Raw genomic sequence first — 14,624 nt, 5'->3', positions numbered from 1 at the left:
AGCCCGTCTCCGGTTTCAGTTCACAAGCATTTCTGACGGCCTAGAGTCGGATCACATGACAGAAAGCAGTGGTGGGAGCTCATCCTTCCTAGCCGTACCGGCACCGGGTAGCCGCCGTGCACAATCGCCTCCACTCAGCAGGCAAGAGCATGGAGGGCACACAAAGATGGTTGCAGAGATAGCGTCCGGTGTCCTGATGTTCACATGTTTCAGATGAGCCCACAGCCAAGCAACATTCAGATCGGAGCTTGAACTGAGATGTCCTGATAGCAGACAGCTAGCAATTGCTGAAGTAACTGCATTGGTACTACTTATTTTGTTTACTTCTTTATTGCAACAGACCATCAGATTCAGATGCTCGAGACATTAGAATTCAATACAAATCAGGGAAAAAGGTAGATCACATGAAGTTCAACAAACACCATGTTCATTGCAATGATAAGAGTCAATAGGAACCGTAGAGTAAAAGAAAAATGCAAGAACTAAGAAGGCACAGTGTGACAAAAGACCTTTTAAGACGATCTTGCAAAGAATGAAACATCGATGCAAGACTACTTCATCAGTTCATTGCCAATGTTACCAAAACCAGCACCCAATTAAATTAGGCTCACCTTCATAAAACGTCTAAGGGTCGCCAAACAAAACCAACGTAAATGGAAAAGGCATTGTTTATTACAGGCCTAAAATACCACTCACGCTCTAAATGTGGGCATCCTTCCGCTCCCTCCATTATTCCAAGCTTTGGGCACAAGACTTCAAGGTATAGTGTTCCTTTGGCATCAATGGTGGCAAAAATTCAAGACTGTTTGACTCTTAAAAGCTCTTGGCTGCTGCGAGGACGCTCTCCACAGTGATGCCATACTCCTGGTAGATCTTTCCAGCAGGAGCACTTGCACCGAATTTGTCGATGCCAATGGCCTTGCCCTGAGCTCCGATGTACTTCTGCCATCCGAGAGTAGACCCTGCCTCAATGCTGATCCTTGCGGAAACAGCCGCAGGGAGAACGCTCTCCTTGTATTCATCTGACTGCTCGTCAAAAAGCTCCCAGGAAACGAATGACACAACACGGACAGTCTTCCCCTCCTTCCTCAACTCATCAGCAGCCTTGGCAGCAATCTCCAGTTCAGAGCCGGTACTCAATACAATGAGGTCAGGCTTGTTGCCGGTTGAGTTGTCAGAGATGATATATCCACCTTTCTCAACACCCTCAATTGAGGTACCAGGCAGGTTAGGAAGCTTTTGCCTGGAGAGAGCGAGGATAGATGGCCTCTTCCTGTTGAGAACTGCAACTTTGTATGCTCCGGCGGTCTCATTACCATCAGCAGGACGGAGCATCAATATGTTAGGCATTGCGCGGAAACTCACCAAGTGCTCAACGGGCTGATGGGTTGGACCATCTTCTCCGAGACCAATAGAGTCATGGGTCATAACATAGATAACTCCAGCTTCAGACAAAGCTGAGATCCTCATGGCACCTCTCATGTAATCGGTGAAGACAAAGAAAGTAGCACAGTATGGAACAAACCCTGGGCTGTGCAGAGCAATGCCATTGCAAATGGCGCCCATTCCGTGCTCTCTGACTCCAAAGCGGACATTGCGCTCCTCAGGCGTATCCTTCTGGAAGTCACCATACATCTTAAGCAGTGTCATGTTGGAAGACGCAAGATCAGCACTACCTCCAATAAGACCAGGCACAACTTTAGCAAGTGCGTTCAAGCACTGTTGGGAGAGGTTCCTGGTGGCATCTGCTGGGATCTCTGGAGTGTATTTCTAGAAAAAAACAATAATCTACCATTAGAGTTTAATCCTCTACATATCAGCTGTAGTATTGCAAGTATATATGTATGCTTACAGGAAGAGCATCAGCCCAGCCAGTAGGGAGCTCCCCTGAGATGATACTTTTCAAGGTTGCTGCATCCTCTGTGTACTTCTTCTCGTACTCTGCAAACTTAGCATTCCATTCAGCCTCAAGTGCAGCACCTTCCGCCGTGTGGCGGCTCCAGTGGCTTCAGTAATCCATTCAAAGAAACCGTAGGGTGAGTGCCATGCAGTTCATCATCTCATTCAGATCACTAGAATACTAGCACAAATAAGAGACAAACCTCTTGACATCCTCCGGCACAAAGAATGGCTCGTAGGGCCATCCAAGGTTCTGCCTGGTTGCTTCGACCTCTTTGCTGCCCAATGCACTTCCGTGAACGCTGTATGAGTTGGCCTTGTTTGGAGATCCAAAACCGATTGTGGTAGTCACCTACAAAGAGTACAAATTAGACAAATGTGATAAAACCTACAGAAAACTAAATATAAAGATTGTAGATACCAAAGAAACCAACCTTGATTAAGGTAGGCTTGTCAGTAACTGCCTTTGCTTCTTTAATGGCTGCACGGATGTCATCATAGCCATTGTTTCCATTCTTAACCCAGATTGTATGCCACCCAAGAGCCTCAAAACGGGTGCTCACATCCTCTGTGAACGCGATCTCTGTATCTCCATCAATGGAAATGTGGTTGTCATCGTAGAAAGCAATCAGCTTGCCAAGACCCCAATGTCCAGCCAAGGAGCAAGCTTCATTGGCAATACCCTCCATTTGGCAACCATCTCCCAAAATAACATACCTGCACAAAATTGAGGAAACATGTAACCAAAACTGCCCCCACACAAATCAAAAGCAAAACGTGACACATTCACAATAGAATTATTACGTGTAGTGGTCTACAATCTCACTGTCAGGCTTGTTGAAGCGAGCAGCCAGGTGCTTCTCGGCAAGTGCCAACCCAACAGCATTGGCAACACCCTGACCAAGGGGTCCTGCAGGAAAAACAAATAAAAACTGAAATTTTCAGTTTCATATTACAGCAGGGCAGGTTACAACAAGTGTGTTCTTAGTAAAGATGAACAGACCAGTGGTGACTTCAACTCCTGGAGTCTCAAAGTTCTCGGGGTGACCAGGAGTCCTGCTTCCCCATTGCCTGAATTGCTTCAAGTCCTCCTCCTGCAGAGGCAGTTAAAAAAAATCAATTGCATCAGAGGAGATGTAATTGTAAATGATAAAAAAATCAATTGCATCAGAGGAGATGTAATTGTAAATGATCCATGTCAAAACTCTAAGCAGCTCAGTCCAGGTGAATTACAGTACAGTTTTGGTCAGCTAAACATGAGTGATGATTGGTCCACGGTGGAACGTCTGAGTTTCCAACTAGTCTTCCTAGGAAACTTGAATTCCTACAGCTGGACAAAGGCACAGCCTTTTTCTAGGAAAAATACGAAGTCGCCAGCGAAAGATAGCAGTCAAGATCCAACCTTTCCATGGAGTATTTTACCCAACAAGATCCAAACTTTACAGACGAACCTACTCCCGATTTCGCTGCTCCAACTAACCCAGATGCAAACACGGAAAAAGGAAACGAGAGGTGCATCAGCTGCCTCACCTTGACGCTGTCGTATCCGGCGAGGTGGAGCAGGGCGTACTGGAGCATGCAGCCATGGCCGGCGGAGAGGACGAAGCGGTCGCGGTTGAACCAGTAGGGGTTCTTGGGGTTGTAGCGCATGACCTCGTCGTAGAGGATGTGTCCCATGGGCGCGCATCCCATGGGGAGCCCCGGGTGGCCGGAGTTGGCCTTCTCGACGGCGTCGATGGCCAGGAACCGGATCGTGTTGACCGACTTCTCGAGCAGCTCGCCGGTGGCGGCCTTGCCCTCGAGCGTCTCGACGGCGGCGGCGCGCACGACGCGCTGCCGGCGGGACGCGGCCGCGGTGGGCGCGCGGCCGGCCGGCGCCGGGGAGCGCAGGCCGCGGCCGGCGAGCGAGCTGAGGCGGCGGAAGCCGAGGCGCTCGGCCGGGGCCGACGCCGCGGCGCCAGGCGCGGGGCCCGCGCGCGCGGCGATGGTGGCGTGCGCGGCGGCGACGGAGTGCGCGGCCATGGTTGGTCGGCTCTGGGGGTGTGCGCGTGCGTGCCGGGGAGAGGCGGAGTTGGCGAGGCTGCGGTGTCGGGGGTGATGGGAGGGGTTATGTATAGACTCCGGGGTGCGTTTTGGGGGACTCGTTGGTACCAAGAAGGCAGCAGCCGAGGCGGCTACAGAGCACTCCGTGGACATGGTCCATGCACCGACCAATGGCATCAGTCTGAGGCCGCCATTGGCTGCTAAGGGTTGGTAGAAGGTATCTTTAGTCAGCAAACGCAGAATTTTTTTTAGTGTATTGTTGGAAGAAGCATATGCTTGTTTTCATCATTTCATTACATAAGTCAAGAATTTGACGAAAAGTGCTATGCTTGCTTTGCTCAGTTGCTCCCACGACATTGAAAAGCAAACATTCACAATGTGAAAATAGTTTTTCTGGGATAAACTACTTGATCTATTAAACATAGGCAAGATCCATGGCTAGCTCTGATCAAGCTCGCGTCGCGTCCACGGACCGTGTGCACAGGGAGCATTTCTGGTGGGGTGGGTTGGTGGATGAGGGGGCCGTCGGTGGCCGTGGATCAGGGCAGGCGAGAGATCGCGGCCATCGGAAGAGGGTAGGAAATCCAGCCACCTTTTTCCATTGGCCCGGTGACAGGGGCGGAGCCAGCCGACGAACAGCTCCATGGATCAACAGTGCATAACAGTGATTACTCACTGATTTTGCACAAAATCATCGATGTGAGCTGACATCGATGCCTAGGCCATTAGGCCCCATCTTTTCTGATGAAATATAGAAAAAAACGGAGAGGTTGGCTCTTTGTGCAGGTTGGGGTCGTCGCCGTCACAGTTGTTTTCTGGTGTCATTCCCAGCCTGACGGCGACGTGCCTGATTAAAAAATTCGTCAGTTTCAGCAGCAGGAGCAGGATGATTCTATCTAGCCCTTTATCCTCAACGAAGAAACAGCACTTTTTGTGATTTTCAGGATTCATTCTCTGTATTTTTTTCTCGAAATTCATGATTCATTCATTCGATCTGGTGGTCTGCAGCTTCAAGATGATCCACAAAGTGAACAAGTTCAGAACTAGGCGGAATCTATGAATTGGAATCAGAACGTACGCATGGGGACACCGCGCGCGTCATCTTTCAGACCTGCATCGCCACTCATCTCGCCGTCGCCCGGCGCCGCCCTCCGCCGCCGGCGTGACGCCCGCTCCGGCCACTCACCTGTTATCCATCACTGGCAAAGGTTTTTTTTTTCTTTTTTGAAAGGAAACTGGCAAAGTTTTTTTTCTGACGAAACAGGGGGCAAATTAAAGAGTAGCACATCTCGAGAGAGAGAGAGAGAGAGAGAGAGAGAGTATCAGTGACCTTTATAAGAAGTGACCCGTTCTTTTTCCGGCGAGAACACCACTAGCTGGTAGGATCAGGGCACGAGGTTTCGCCATTATTTTTTATACCATCAAGGTGCCACCAGCCACTATTGCGGATGCATCGCATCAAGCCGATGTGATGAACCCTGGCTGCTGCGGCAGTCAAGAGACCAAGGGCAGCACGCCTGTTGCCTGACCCTGAAGCATCCTTTGACTCCCCATCAGTCCAGTTCGTCAGCCAGCCCTTCAGGTTCCCAAAGGAAGGGGGCCTCCTCGACGGAGGCCGGGGAGGCGTGGGTGACCTGCAACCGGCCGGCGGTTTACTTGTTTCAGTTGGCGTCTCCTGCTGAGCCCTGCTTGCTAAGCAGCGTGGTGACCAGGTTGAGTAAAAATTTAAATTTTAGTTTACATAATCTTACGAACTTTAATATAATATAATTTTAAATTAAAAAATATATGAAGATCAGGTTGAATTATAAAAAGAATGCTAAAATTATGATCCATTACCGCCTCCAGCGATGACAGCTGGATTGAGGCGTTTAGCCGATTGATGGATGCGGATCATGGACGTCTATTTGTAAGACCTGAACTTTCTCTCCTCCTTACTTGATATGGCAGCGCTCTTGCCTTCTTCTTTTTTAAGAAAAAGATCACGGACGTGTTCAATTAGCAACCAAGACGACGACAATTGATTTTCACATGGTAAATGGTCGTGATCGAGCTCTGGTCAAAGGATTAAAGGCTGGTGCTTGCGTGTGGCACTGGATGACGACGATGCCTTGAGGCTTCAGGCATCTGCGTGTCGTGTCGTCTCCCGTCGAAAGGGAGCTGCGTGTGGACTGTGAGGCCGGGCCTTCGTACCTGTCGTGGGCCCAGAGCCCATCCTCAACCCGGGCCGAGCCGATTCTGCTTCGGTAGTAGGAGTGCGGACGGAGTTTGTTGTCCATACCGGGCCCATCACCACTACAGCAGCACCCACACTTCTTCCTAAAAAAAAACTTGCTCCAGCATGAGGTAGGGCCACCGAGTCAGTGTCGCAACTGCACCGGCTCGGTGTAGTTGGTGCTCGACTTCGTCTATGCAGGTGCACGTCGACACCTGTCAAAGGCCGCCACGTCAGCGGTGCACGTAGCACTTGTAGCACCAGATGGGCCATAGCGAACTACTCACGAGTTGGTTGGTGCGACTGAATTGGGACAGTGCTGCACGATCTGGGTCTTTTTGAACAAAATAAACCATAGGTATACTTTTCAATGCGATTAACACCTCCGGCCCCCCAACGCACACTTGGATCCATAAAAACTTTACTCTGCTTCTATCTTCTTCTTTCAAGCTCATACGTTTGCATCTAAAAACTCTGTGGAGTTCATATAGGGTTGCAAGATCCCCCGACTCCAATCCTACATTCTGAAGAGGGCACATAAGTCGTCGATGGTTACATTATGCGTGAATATATTGGTTGCTACGTGGTTCGCCTCTCGTTACTCCGGCCGTCCGTTGTGTCTTTATCAACTAACTAGTATTTTTTGGCTAGATGTCATCAAAAGATGCAAAGTGAAATTTGAGATTTTTTGTAAGTACATCTCATCTTTAAATATCCATTCCGAATACTTCATCATTTTTTTACCACGACAATACACACTCTATTTTTATGAAAATGTGCTGGATAGTACTGGGAAGATTAAATGAGCACGAGAGGCAAAACACACATGGGGAAGGTAAAAAAAGGGCTTGAAAAATAAAAAAGCCATCGTCGTTACTAGAGATGGTCCTACCGCTGTAGGCACCACATTGAAGTTTAAACCACCAAACGTTGGCACGTTCATCACATTCTTTAACCGGGGAAGACGATGAATGGGTGAGCTCGAAGCCGTCGGAGTGGAGGGGTACACCAGTGCCGTACTGGATTCCGATCCGATCCGGTGCGTCCACCTACTACTCCGATCGATCCGCGCCCACCCGTCGCGTTCGTGTCGCGGTGGTTGGTGGCGGAACGGCGCACGCTCACCGGCACCGGCCCTCCTCCCTATTTCTTCCTCCCTCCCTCCGCCCCACCCGCGTCGAGTCCACGCCACCAACCGCGGCCGAGCCAGACCAACCCTCCCTTACGCGCCCCGCCACCAACCCACCACCCCGCCCCGGCAATGGCGGCCAGGGCCGCGGCCACCGTCTCGCTCGACCTCGCCGCCCCCGCCCCGGGGTCTCTCTCGCGCCGCCACCGCCCGGGCTCCGCGCGCCCGCCCGCGCGCCACGCCGCCGCAGCATCCGGGCTGCGGATGCGCGGGCGCGGGGCGGTCGCGGCGGCGGCGGCGGCGGCGGCCGCCCCGGCGAAGGCCGGCGCGGAGGAGATCGTGCTGCAGCCCATCCGGGAGATCTCCGGCACCGTGAAGCTGCCGGGGTCCAAGTCGCTCTCCAACCGGATCCTCCTGCTCTCCGCGCTGTCCGAGGTGAGGAGCCAGCAAGCCTTCCCCGTCTCCATTGGGGTGGATTGGAACTGGTGGGTGTGGGGATGAGAATTTCCAGGGGGTTAGGTGATGGCAGCTTGTCTGTCCTGCTGCTGAAAAATGTTCGACTTCTCAATTACTACGAATTACGTGTGTAGTCGATCCAGTCACTCTGTAGTTCGCTGGTTCCTTTAGTAGCCATTACTCTGCGTAAAGACTAATGGTTGGGATGGCATGATCTGTCCTGGTGTCTGATGCACTCTGCTATGAAATTTGGATAGAAAAAGACCAGCCCTCAAAGGTTGATCTTAATACTGCTGTCATGATAGATGATGAAGCATCGACGGTCCTTTACATTGTTGTTGAAAAATATGATCGCAAAAGCTAGCATTGTTAATTTGCGAATAATAATAATGAATATGTTCTTGTTTATAAATGTGCTCCTTTACCCTTGATCAGGGGACGACAGTGGTTGATAACCTGTTGGATAGCGAGGATGTCCACTACATGCTCGGGGCCTTGAAGGCCCTCGGGCTCTCTGTTGAGGCGGACAAAGCTGCCAAAAGGGCTGTAGTTGCTGGCTGTGGAGGCAAGTTCCCAGTTGAGAAGGATGCCAAAGAGGAAGTGCAGCTCTTCCTGGGGAACGCTGGAACTGCAATGCGGCCATTGACAGCAGCTGTGACTGCTGCTGGTGGAAATGCAACGTACGTGTTTTTTAAAGCTTGTTGAAATATGTAGGGGATCCATTGGTATATCTGGTGAGTTATGGTGCAAATTTTTTGAACTTCAGTTATGTCCTTGATGGGGTACCGAGAATGAGGGAGAGACCCATTGGCGACTTGGTTGTCGGATTGAAACAACTGGGTGCGGATGTTGATTGTTTCCTTGGCACTGACTGCCCACCTGTTCGTATCAAGGGAATTGGAGGGCTACCTGGCGGCAAGGTTTGTTATCAAGTCCCACATGCTAAATTCTCCTGCAGATGGCTGAACTCCTTTTTCAAGCCAATGCATTTGACAATAAAGCATAGATATAGATATGAATTAACTTTACACCACAAACTAACCTACAAACAGTCATCCATAACCAGCAAGCTATACTTGGATTAAGCCCAATCAAGTCGTACTTGGCATGTGTTTAGCAACTTAGTTCCCCTTTTCTGGGGTATTGCCTGTTCTCTAGTCTAACATTATGTGACATCATGAATTAGCTCTTACAAATGTGTTATGCTCTACAGGTTAAGCTGTCAGGCTCCATCAGCAGTCAATACTTGAGTGCCTTGTTGATGGCTGCTCCTTTAGCTCTTGGGGACGTGGAGATTGAAATCATTGATAAGCTAATCTCCATTCCCTATGTTGAAATGACATTGAGATTGATGGAGCGTTTTGGCGTGAAAGCAGAGCATTCTGATAGCTGGGACAGGTTCTACATCAAGGGAGGTCAAAAGTACAAGTAAGTTTTATAGGCTTTTCACTCATTCTAGTTTCAGTATGTCCAACCAATCACTGATGTATCAACACATAAACTGGAGATATAATCATTGCAGAAAAAAATGTTGATATTGGCTCTGTAAATTATTTAATCATTAGACCAGTCTATTGGAGTCATGGAAACCGACTGGAATAATTAAAGGAAAACTTTCTTGGTCGGTCTATTATATCTAAGGATGCGTTTGGATGTCGATATTGGAGGGCTTGGCATTGAATTGGGTTCAATACCAATTCAGCCATGGTATGAAATGGGCCACAATTCAAATTATATTGTTTGGATGGCTATTGCATTCTCTTTTGGAATCGGAAAACACAATCAAATTCAATTCAGTGCAAAAGGAAAAATTGGAATTTGCTCATCTATCCTCTCTCTCCCGTCCACACCTCTCGACCATGGAGCAACTTCACCGTCGGAGCTCCTGCTGCAACCATGGATAGAGGGGAGGGGCCCCAGCTCGGCGGCGAAGAGGAGCCTTGCCACGGAGTCATCAAGATCCGCCGTCCAAGGAGCACAGGGATGGCGCGGCGAGGCCCGCCGGCGGAGTGAGGTAGGGGACGCGGCGCGGCCCGCCGGTGGAGGGAGGGGAGAGCAGCGCGGTTCGCCAGCCCGCCGGCGAAATGAGGGGAGGGTGGCGCGGCTCGCCGGCCTGTCAGCGGAGGGAGGGCGAGGGTGATGAGGGAGACGCGAGAGGACGGGAAAAAGTGAATGCCAGCAAAATACAGAGGGGTCCAGCTCGGTATTGAGGGTGGGGGATGAGGGTGGGATGAATACCGGTTGGTATTGAGCTCGATTTCCAATTCCGAATTCCAGGACATCCAAACAGTCGGGATTCACAGCTGCCTATGCTAATTCTGAATTCCAAGCTCCAATATCTACATCCAAACGCAGCCTAAGGTGCATTGCACAGGTGATAATTGCGTAGACATGATAGCAGCAGAAGTAGCATCCATTTTTATAACTTGGCTTACAAGAAGTAATCTAGGTAGCTAGAGGATTCATATCTGCTTGGCATGAATGATTTTTTTCCCCAGGAAAAGGTACTTTATTAGTTTGGTCAAATGGTCATCCCCCTTTTATGATGTGAAACTTCTTCATTATTGTCTGTCAGGATACTTATTTATGTTTCTACCAAATACACTTAGTCTTATGTACTCAAATAGTTAGTTCAAACTTCATGAAAAGTTTATCAGTGGGTCCCTAAACTAAACTTGTTTTTGCCCTGCAATTGTCAGGTCCCCTAAAAATGCATATGTGGAAGGTGATGCCTCAAGTGCAAGCTATTTCTTGGCTGGTGCTGCAATTACTGGAGGGACTGTGACTGTTGAAGGGTGTGGCACCACCAGTCTGCAGGTAAAACTTTGATATAAGCCTAACTTTTTTTAAAACCCTTTTTGGTTTGGCATGAACCATATATATAGTCACTATATGCCATATCCAAAATTCCAATTCATCTGCCATTGCCAAATTGACATGCTTCAGTGAGTGAATATTCATGAAAACAAGCTAAACCAAACAGTCCATCTTGTTACTGGGCGCAATATGTTGTTGCCACTCTTACTAATATGCTCAATATTGCAGGGTGATGTTAAATTTGCTGAGGTACTGGAGATGATGGGAGCGAAGGTTACATGGACCGAGACAAGTGTAACTGTTACTGGTCCACCGCGGGAGCCTTTTGGGAGGAAACACCTTAAAGCCATTGATGTCAACATGAACAAAATGCCTGATGTTGCCATGACTCTTGCTGTGGTTGCTCTATTTGCTGATGGCCCAACTGCTATTAGAGATGGTAAGACATTATCAACCCTAACAGCATGCCTGTTTTATGTAGCAACATACTCCTGCTCTATTAACTGTTTTATGTAGCACATAAGAGATGGTTTCTTCTGCTCTCTACTAAACTATTGTTCTTCGTCAGTGGCTTCCTGGAGAGTGAAGGAGACCGAGAGGATGGTTGCGATCCGGACTGAGCTAACTAAGGTAAACATGCTACACAAGCTTTTCTTCTCTATTATTGCCAGTTGGACCTCTCGTGCTTTTCTGCTGGAGTTATATCTTCAGCTCTTCACCTGCTGTTTCATTTTGCCAGCTCGGTGCATCAGTTGAGGAAGGTCCGGACTACTGCATCATAACGCCACCGGAGAAGCTGAACATAACGGCAATCGACACCTACGACGACCACAGGATGGCCATGGCCTTCTCCCTCGCGGCCTGCGCCGAGGTGCCTGTCACGATCAGGGACCCCGGGTGCACCCGCAAGACCTTCCCTAACTACTTCGATGTTCTGAGCACATTTGTCAAGAACTGAGTGCGATTCTACGGTAGCCGGATTGAAGTGATGTTGCTAGGGATTTGCTGAGAAAATACATTTTTCTTTTCCTGTTCGTTTTCTCTTTCACGAGATAAGTTTTGAGTCTGTAATATTAGCTTGTAGCATTTTTCTATGGAAAAAGTCTCGAGATGTATTGTACACTAAGGTTCGTTTCCAGAGTGGATCATTAGAATAAGAATAAATTACGTTTCCGTGGTTAACTGTCTATAATCTCCCCAAAACAACATAGGGCGGTTGGCCGGCGAAGCGTGCATGCAACCGCAGTGACACGGCGCTGATCGCCGGTACTCGGCAGCCGTTTGCCTGTGAACAAGGTGATCGACGGCAGAGAATTACATAGCGAGGCGCATGGTAATTGCAGCAGTCTGTTTAACAGATTGCCAGCACCAAACTCAGTTAACCATTCATCTAGTAGTATCTGGTGAAAATCAAATGGATTCATCTGTTAAAACAGACAGGACATAAGGCAAGGAAATATTGATAAGAAGCAGATCTATGATATGAAAACCCATTAGCATCCAACAATCAGTCCACCAATTAGCATCCAACAATTCCATTCATGCATGTATTAACATCTGATGAAAGTCAATTGGATTTATCTGTAAAAACAGACTGGACAGAAGGCAAGAAAACAACAGATTAATAATATGAAAACCCATTAGGAGCATTCAGTAATCATTCAAGTATTCCACTCATGCATAACATCCACCAAAACAGACTAGCATGCCGCAAAACCTCGATGGGCTTAACAATTCTGATGTGAATAAACTATCGATTAGGAGGGAATTCCTCTGCTAGACTGAGTTTTCTCACGCTAGAAACTCTCAAAACATCCTGTTCAGTTGCATTTCCAATCCTTTGAAACAATAAGATGCTGGCTACCACATTACGCGTCACTGATTGTCACCTCGACCTCCACACCAGGCTCAATGGTGATGGAGGTGATCTGCTTGACCACATCTGGTGTGCTGACAAGATCAATCACCCTCTTGTGAATCCTCATCTCAAAACGGTCCCAGGTGTTGGTGCCTAAAATAGATTCAAATAATTAATATTCATAACAAAATGAAGGCAGAACTGAGGATAAATTGCATGACGAACAAGTTTCAACAAGGATAATATCATGAGATTAATATCACGAATTGCAAGTAAAGGATGAACTCATAAGAGGCTGGGCATCAGTTTTAAAAAGCTCGATTTTGAGACATCAAATGTATCAGTATAAAGATATGTCATCATCATCTGCTCAGCACATCTACAGTTACAAACAAAATCATCATCATCACATGAACATGACATAACTCAAAGCTTCAAAATACCAAATGTTTTCACAAACTACAATCTGAGTGCCATTCAATGTAACAGAATGATAGACCAAAAACACAAACCCCAAAACTCATGCAAATAATGTTGCACAACTTCCTGGACTACCAATAGAACATCCCAAAGACTACACCTGAAATAAGTCACTGTGAATGGCAAAAACTACTGAAAGGAAAATGTTTCACCAAATAACAAAAAAACATTAGATGGGCCAGCCATCAGTTTTAAAAAGCTCGATTTTGTAAGTCCTCAAAGAAATCTCAGCAATAATTTGTTTTGCATCATTTGGCAAGCCCATCATTAATGACAATGAGTATGAAAAGCTCAAAACTAAATTAGATGAACAAGAATGACACCCCTAAAGGAAACTACATGTACCTAAATATTCAAATTTGTAACTGAAATTGAACCATAGCACTTCAAAGTGAGAATATTGTTGACATAATATCTGAGGTTCTTAGACTGTGGAGGGGCACTAAGGGGCAGCAGCTATCACTATAAAATAACAAGCATTTACGTTCCGTTGAACCCATGCAACAACCAGAATGCCCTCTACACAACTTTGACACAATAACAAGCCAAGCATCAGTTTTAAAAAGCTCGGTTTTAGAGACTTCAGTGATGTAATATCTCAGAAGCATCTCCTTGTTAACATCACATGCTCGTCCTTTCGTTACACAATATAAAAATCAGGTCTTTCTTTCAAAAGAAAATAAAAATCAGTTCTTAAACAAACATCATCATGCTGCATCAATACACTAAATTTCCACATATCAAAATGATAAATGTACTGCGATGATATGCTAAGCATCAGTTTTAAAAAGCTCGATTTTTTAGACATCAGAGACCCAAAAAAGATCTCAGTCGATGTAACTTTTAACATCATCTGCAGCACATCATCGCAGCTGACAGCTCTAAATATGGAACAAATGCTAGTACATTATAGCGGGAACTGCGAAGACAAGCACAATAACCAAGCAAAAGCAAACTAAGAACGTGAGGCGGTTAGTAGAAGGGAAGGAGAAGTCACCTTCGCCACATGGAGACTTCCTGGTGGTGATGTGGAGCACCTTGGTGGGCATCCGGACGGGGCCCTTCAACCTCAGCAGCTTACCCTTGGCACCCTTCACCAGATCGCCGCAGACTGCCCATACCACCGCAAGGGTCACGTGTCAGCTCGATCGAACCCAATGCCGCAGGAACAAAGGAAATGAAACCCATCCGTCCTCCCGGAAACGGAGACGGAACTGCGGGCGATCATACCTTTCTCGAGGTTCTTGACGCTCCTGGAGGAGAGGGTGATGCGGATCCTGTGCTGCGGCTCCAGCGTCCCCTCGAACCCCGCCTTGCCGGACTTCATCGGCGGCGCGTACGCCACGTCCGCCGCCGCCATGTCTGAGTGGGGTGAAACGGAGAGGAGGCCGGTCGCTAGGGTTTCGCCTCGAGGAAGCCGGAGGGGAGGTGGCGGCGGGGAGTGCTAGGTTTTGAGGAGCCCGCGGTGTTGGGGTTTATGTAGAGGCGGGAGGTGGAGGAGAGACCAGCGTAGCCGTTGGATGTTATCGAAAGGAGATCTGGCCGTTGGATCGGAGCTCGCTCGCTAAGCGGGTGTCTGTGTGCCGATGACAGTGGGTCCGCGAATGAGCGTCCGGACCCGACCGAAGTGGACCGGACCGGACCACTAGTCAAGTTCAGTGTTCAGACTTCAGAGTTCAGAATCAGAAACCGGCCATCCCATCAAACCTTCCTTCGATTCTTTTTTT

The 14,624-nt window shown here is 48.1% G+C and overlaps 3 protein-coding genes and 4 non-coding genes across 7 annotated transcripts; 1 reads left to right on the top strand and 6 right to left on the bottom strand.

The window, feature by feature from the left end:
• Window positions 1-498: 498 nt before the first annotated feature.
• Window positions 499-3,997, bottom strand: LOC112888851 (transketolase, chloroplastic). Its single transcript, XM_025955214.1, has 7 exons — window positions 3,430-3,997; window positions 2,903-2,993; window positions 2,704-2,809; window positions 2,334-2,616; window positions 2,103-2,251; window positions 1,853-2,006; window positions 499-1,770 (listed from the first exon to the last, which is right to left on the bottom strand). The coding sequence occupies exons 1-7, from the start codon at window positions 3,919-3,921 to the stop codon at window positions 814-816; spliced, it is 2,232 nt and encodes a 743-aa protein (XP_025810999.1). The 5' UTR covers window positions 3,922-3,997; the 3' UTR covers window positions 499-813.
• Window positions 3,998-7,133: 3,136 nt separating this feature from the next.
• On the top strand, window positions 7,134-11,746 carry LOC112888854 (3-phosphoshikimate 1-carboxyvinyltransferase 2-like). Its single transcript, XM_025955216.1, has 8 exons — window positions 7,134-7,721; window positions 8,178-8,422; window positions 8,509-8,662; window positions 8,956-9,170; window positions 10,442-10,559; window positions 10,788-10,998; window positions 11,128-11,189; window positions 11,299-11,746. The coding sequence occupies exons 1-8, from the start codon at window positions 7,419-7,421 to the stop codon at window positions 11,515-11,517; spliced, it is 1,527 nt and encodes a 508-aa protein (XP_025811001.1). The 5' UTR covers window positions 7,134-7,418; the 3' UTR covers window positions 11,518-11,746.
• Window positions 11,747-12,117: 371 nt separating this feature from the next.
• LOC112888856 (40S ribosomal protein S20) lies at window positions 12,118-14,355 on the bottom strand. The gene is made up of 3 exons (XM_025955219.1): window positions 14,128-14,355; window positions 13,895-14,008; window positions 12,118-12,570 (listed from the first exon to the last, which is right to left on the bottom strand). Exons 1-3 carry the CDS (start codon window positions 14,255-14,257, stop codon window positions 12,428-12,430), a joined length of 387 nt encoding a protein of 128 aa, XP_025811004.1. The 5' UTR covers window positions 14,258-14,355; the 3' UTR covers window positions 12,118-12,427.
• LOC112891274 lies at window positions 12,714-12,789 on the bottom strand. Its single transcript, XR_003228495.1, has one exon. It is a non-coding gene; the product is annotated as a small nucleolar RNA SNORD36 (small nucleolar RNA).
• On the bottom strand, window positions 13,078-13,154 carry LOC112891272. The gene has a single exon (XR_003228494.1). It is a non-coding gene; the product is annotated as a small nucleolar RNA SNORD36 (small nucleolar RNA).
• On the bottom strand, window positions 13,444-13,528 carry LOC112891276. The gene has a single exon (XR_003228497.1). It is a non-coding gene; the product is annotated as a small nucleolar RNA SNORD36 (small nucleolar RNA).
• Window positions 13,669-13,756, bottom strand: LOC112891275. Its single transcript, XR_003228496.1, has one exon. It is a non-coding gene; the product is annotated as a small nucleolar RNA SNORD36 (small nucleolar RNA).
• Window positions 14,356-14,624: the final 269 nt, after the last annotated feature.

This window comes from Panicum hallii, chromosome 4 (genome assembly GCF_002211085.1).
Source record: "Panicum hallii strain FIL2 chromosome 4, PHallii_v3.1, whole genome shotgun sequence".
NCBI lineage: Eukaryota > Viridiplantae > Streptophyta > Magnoliopsida > Poales > Poaceae > Panicum > Panicum hallii.
The sequence above is the reverse complement of the archived record's forward strand: the minus strand, read 5'-3'. Positions and strand labels throughout refer to the sequence as shown.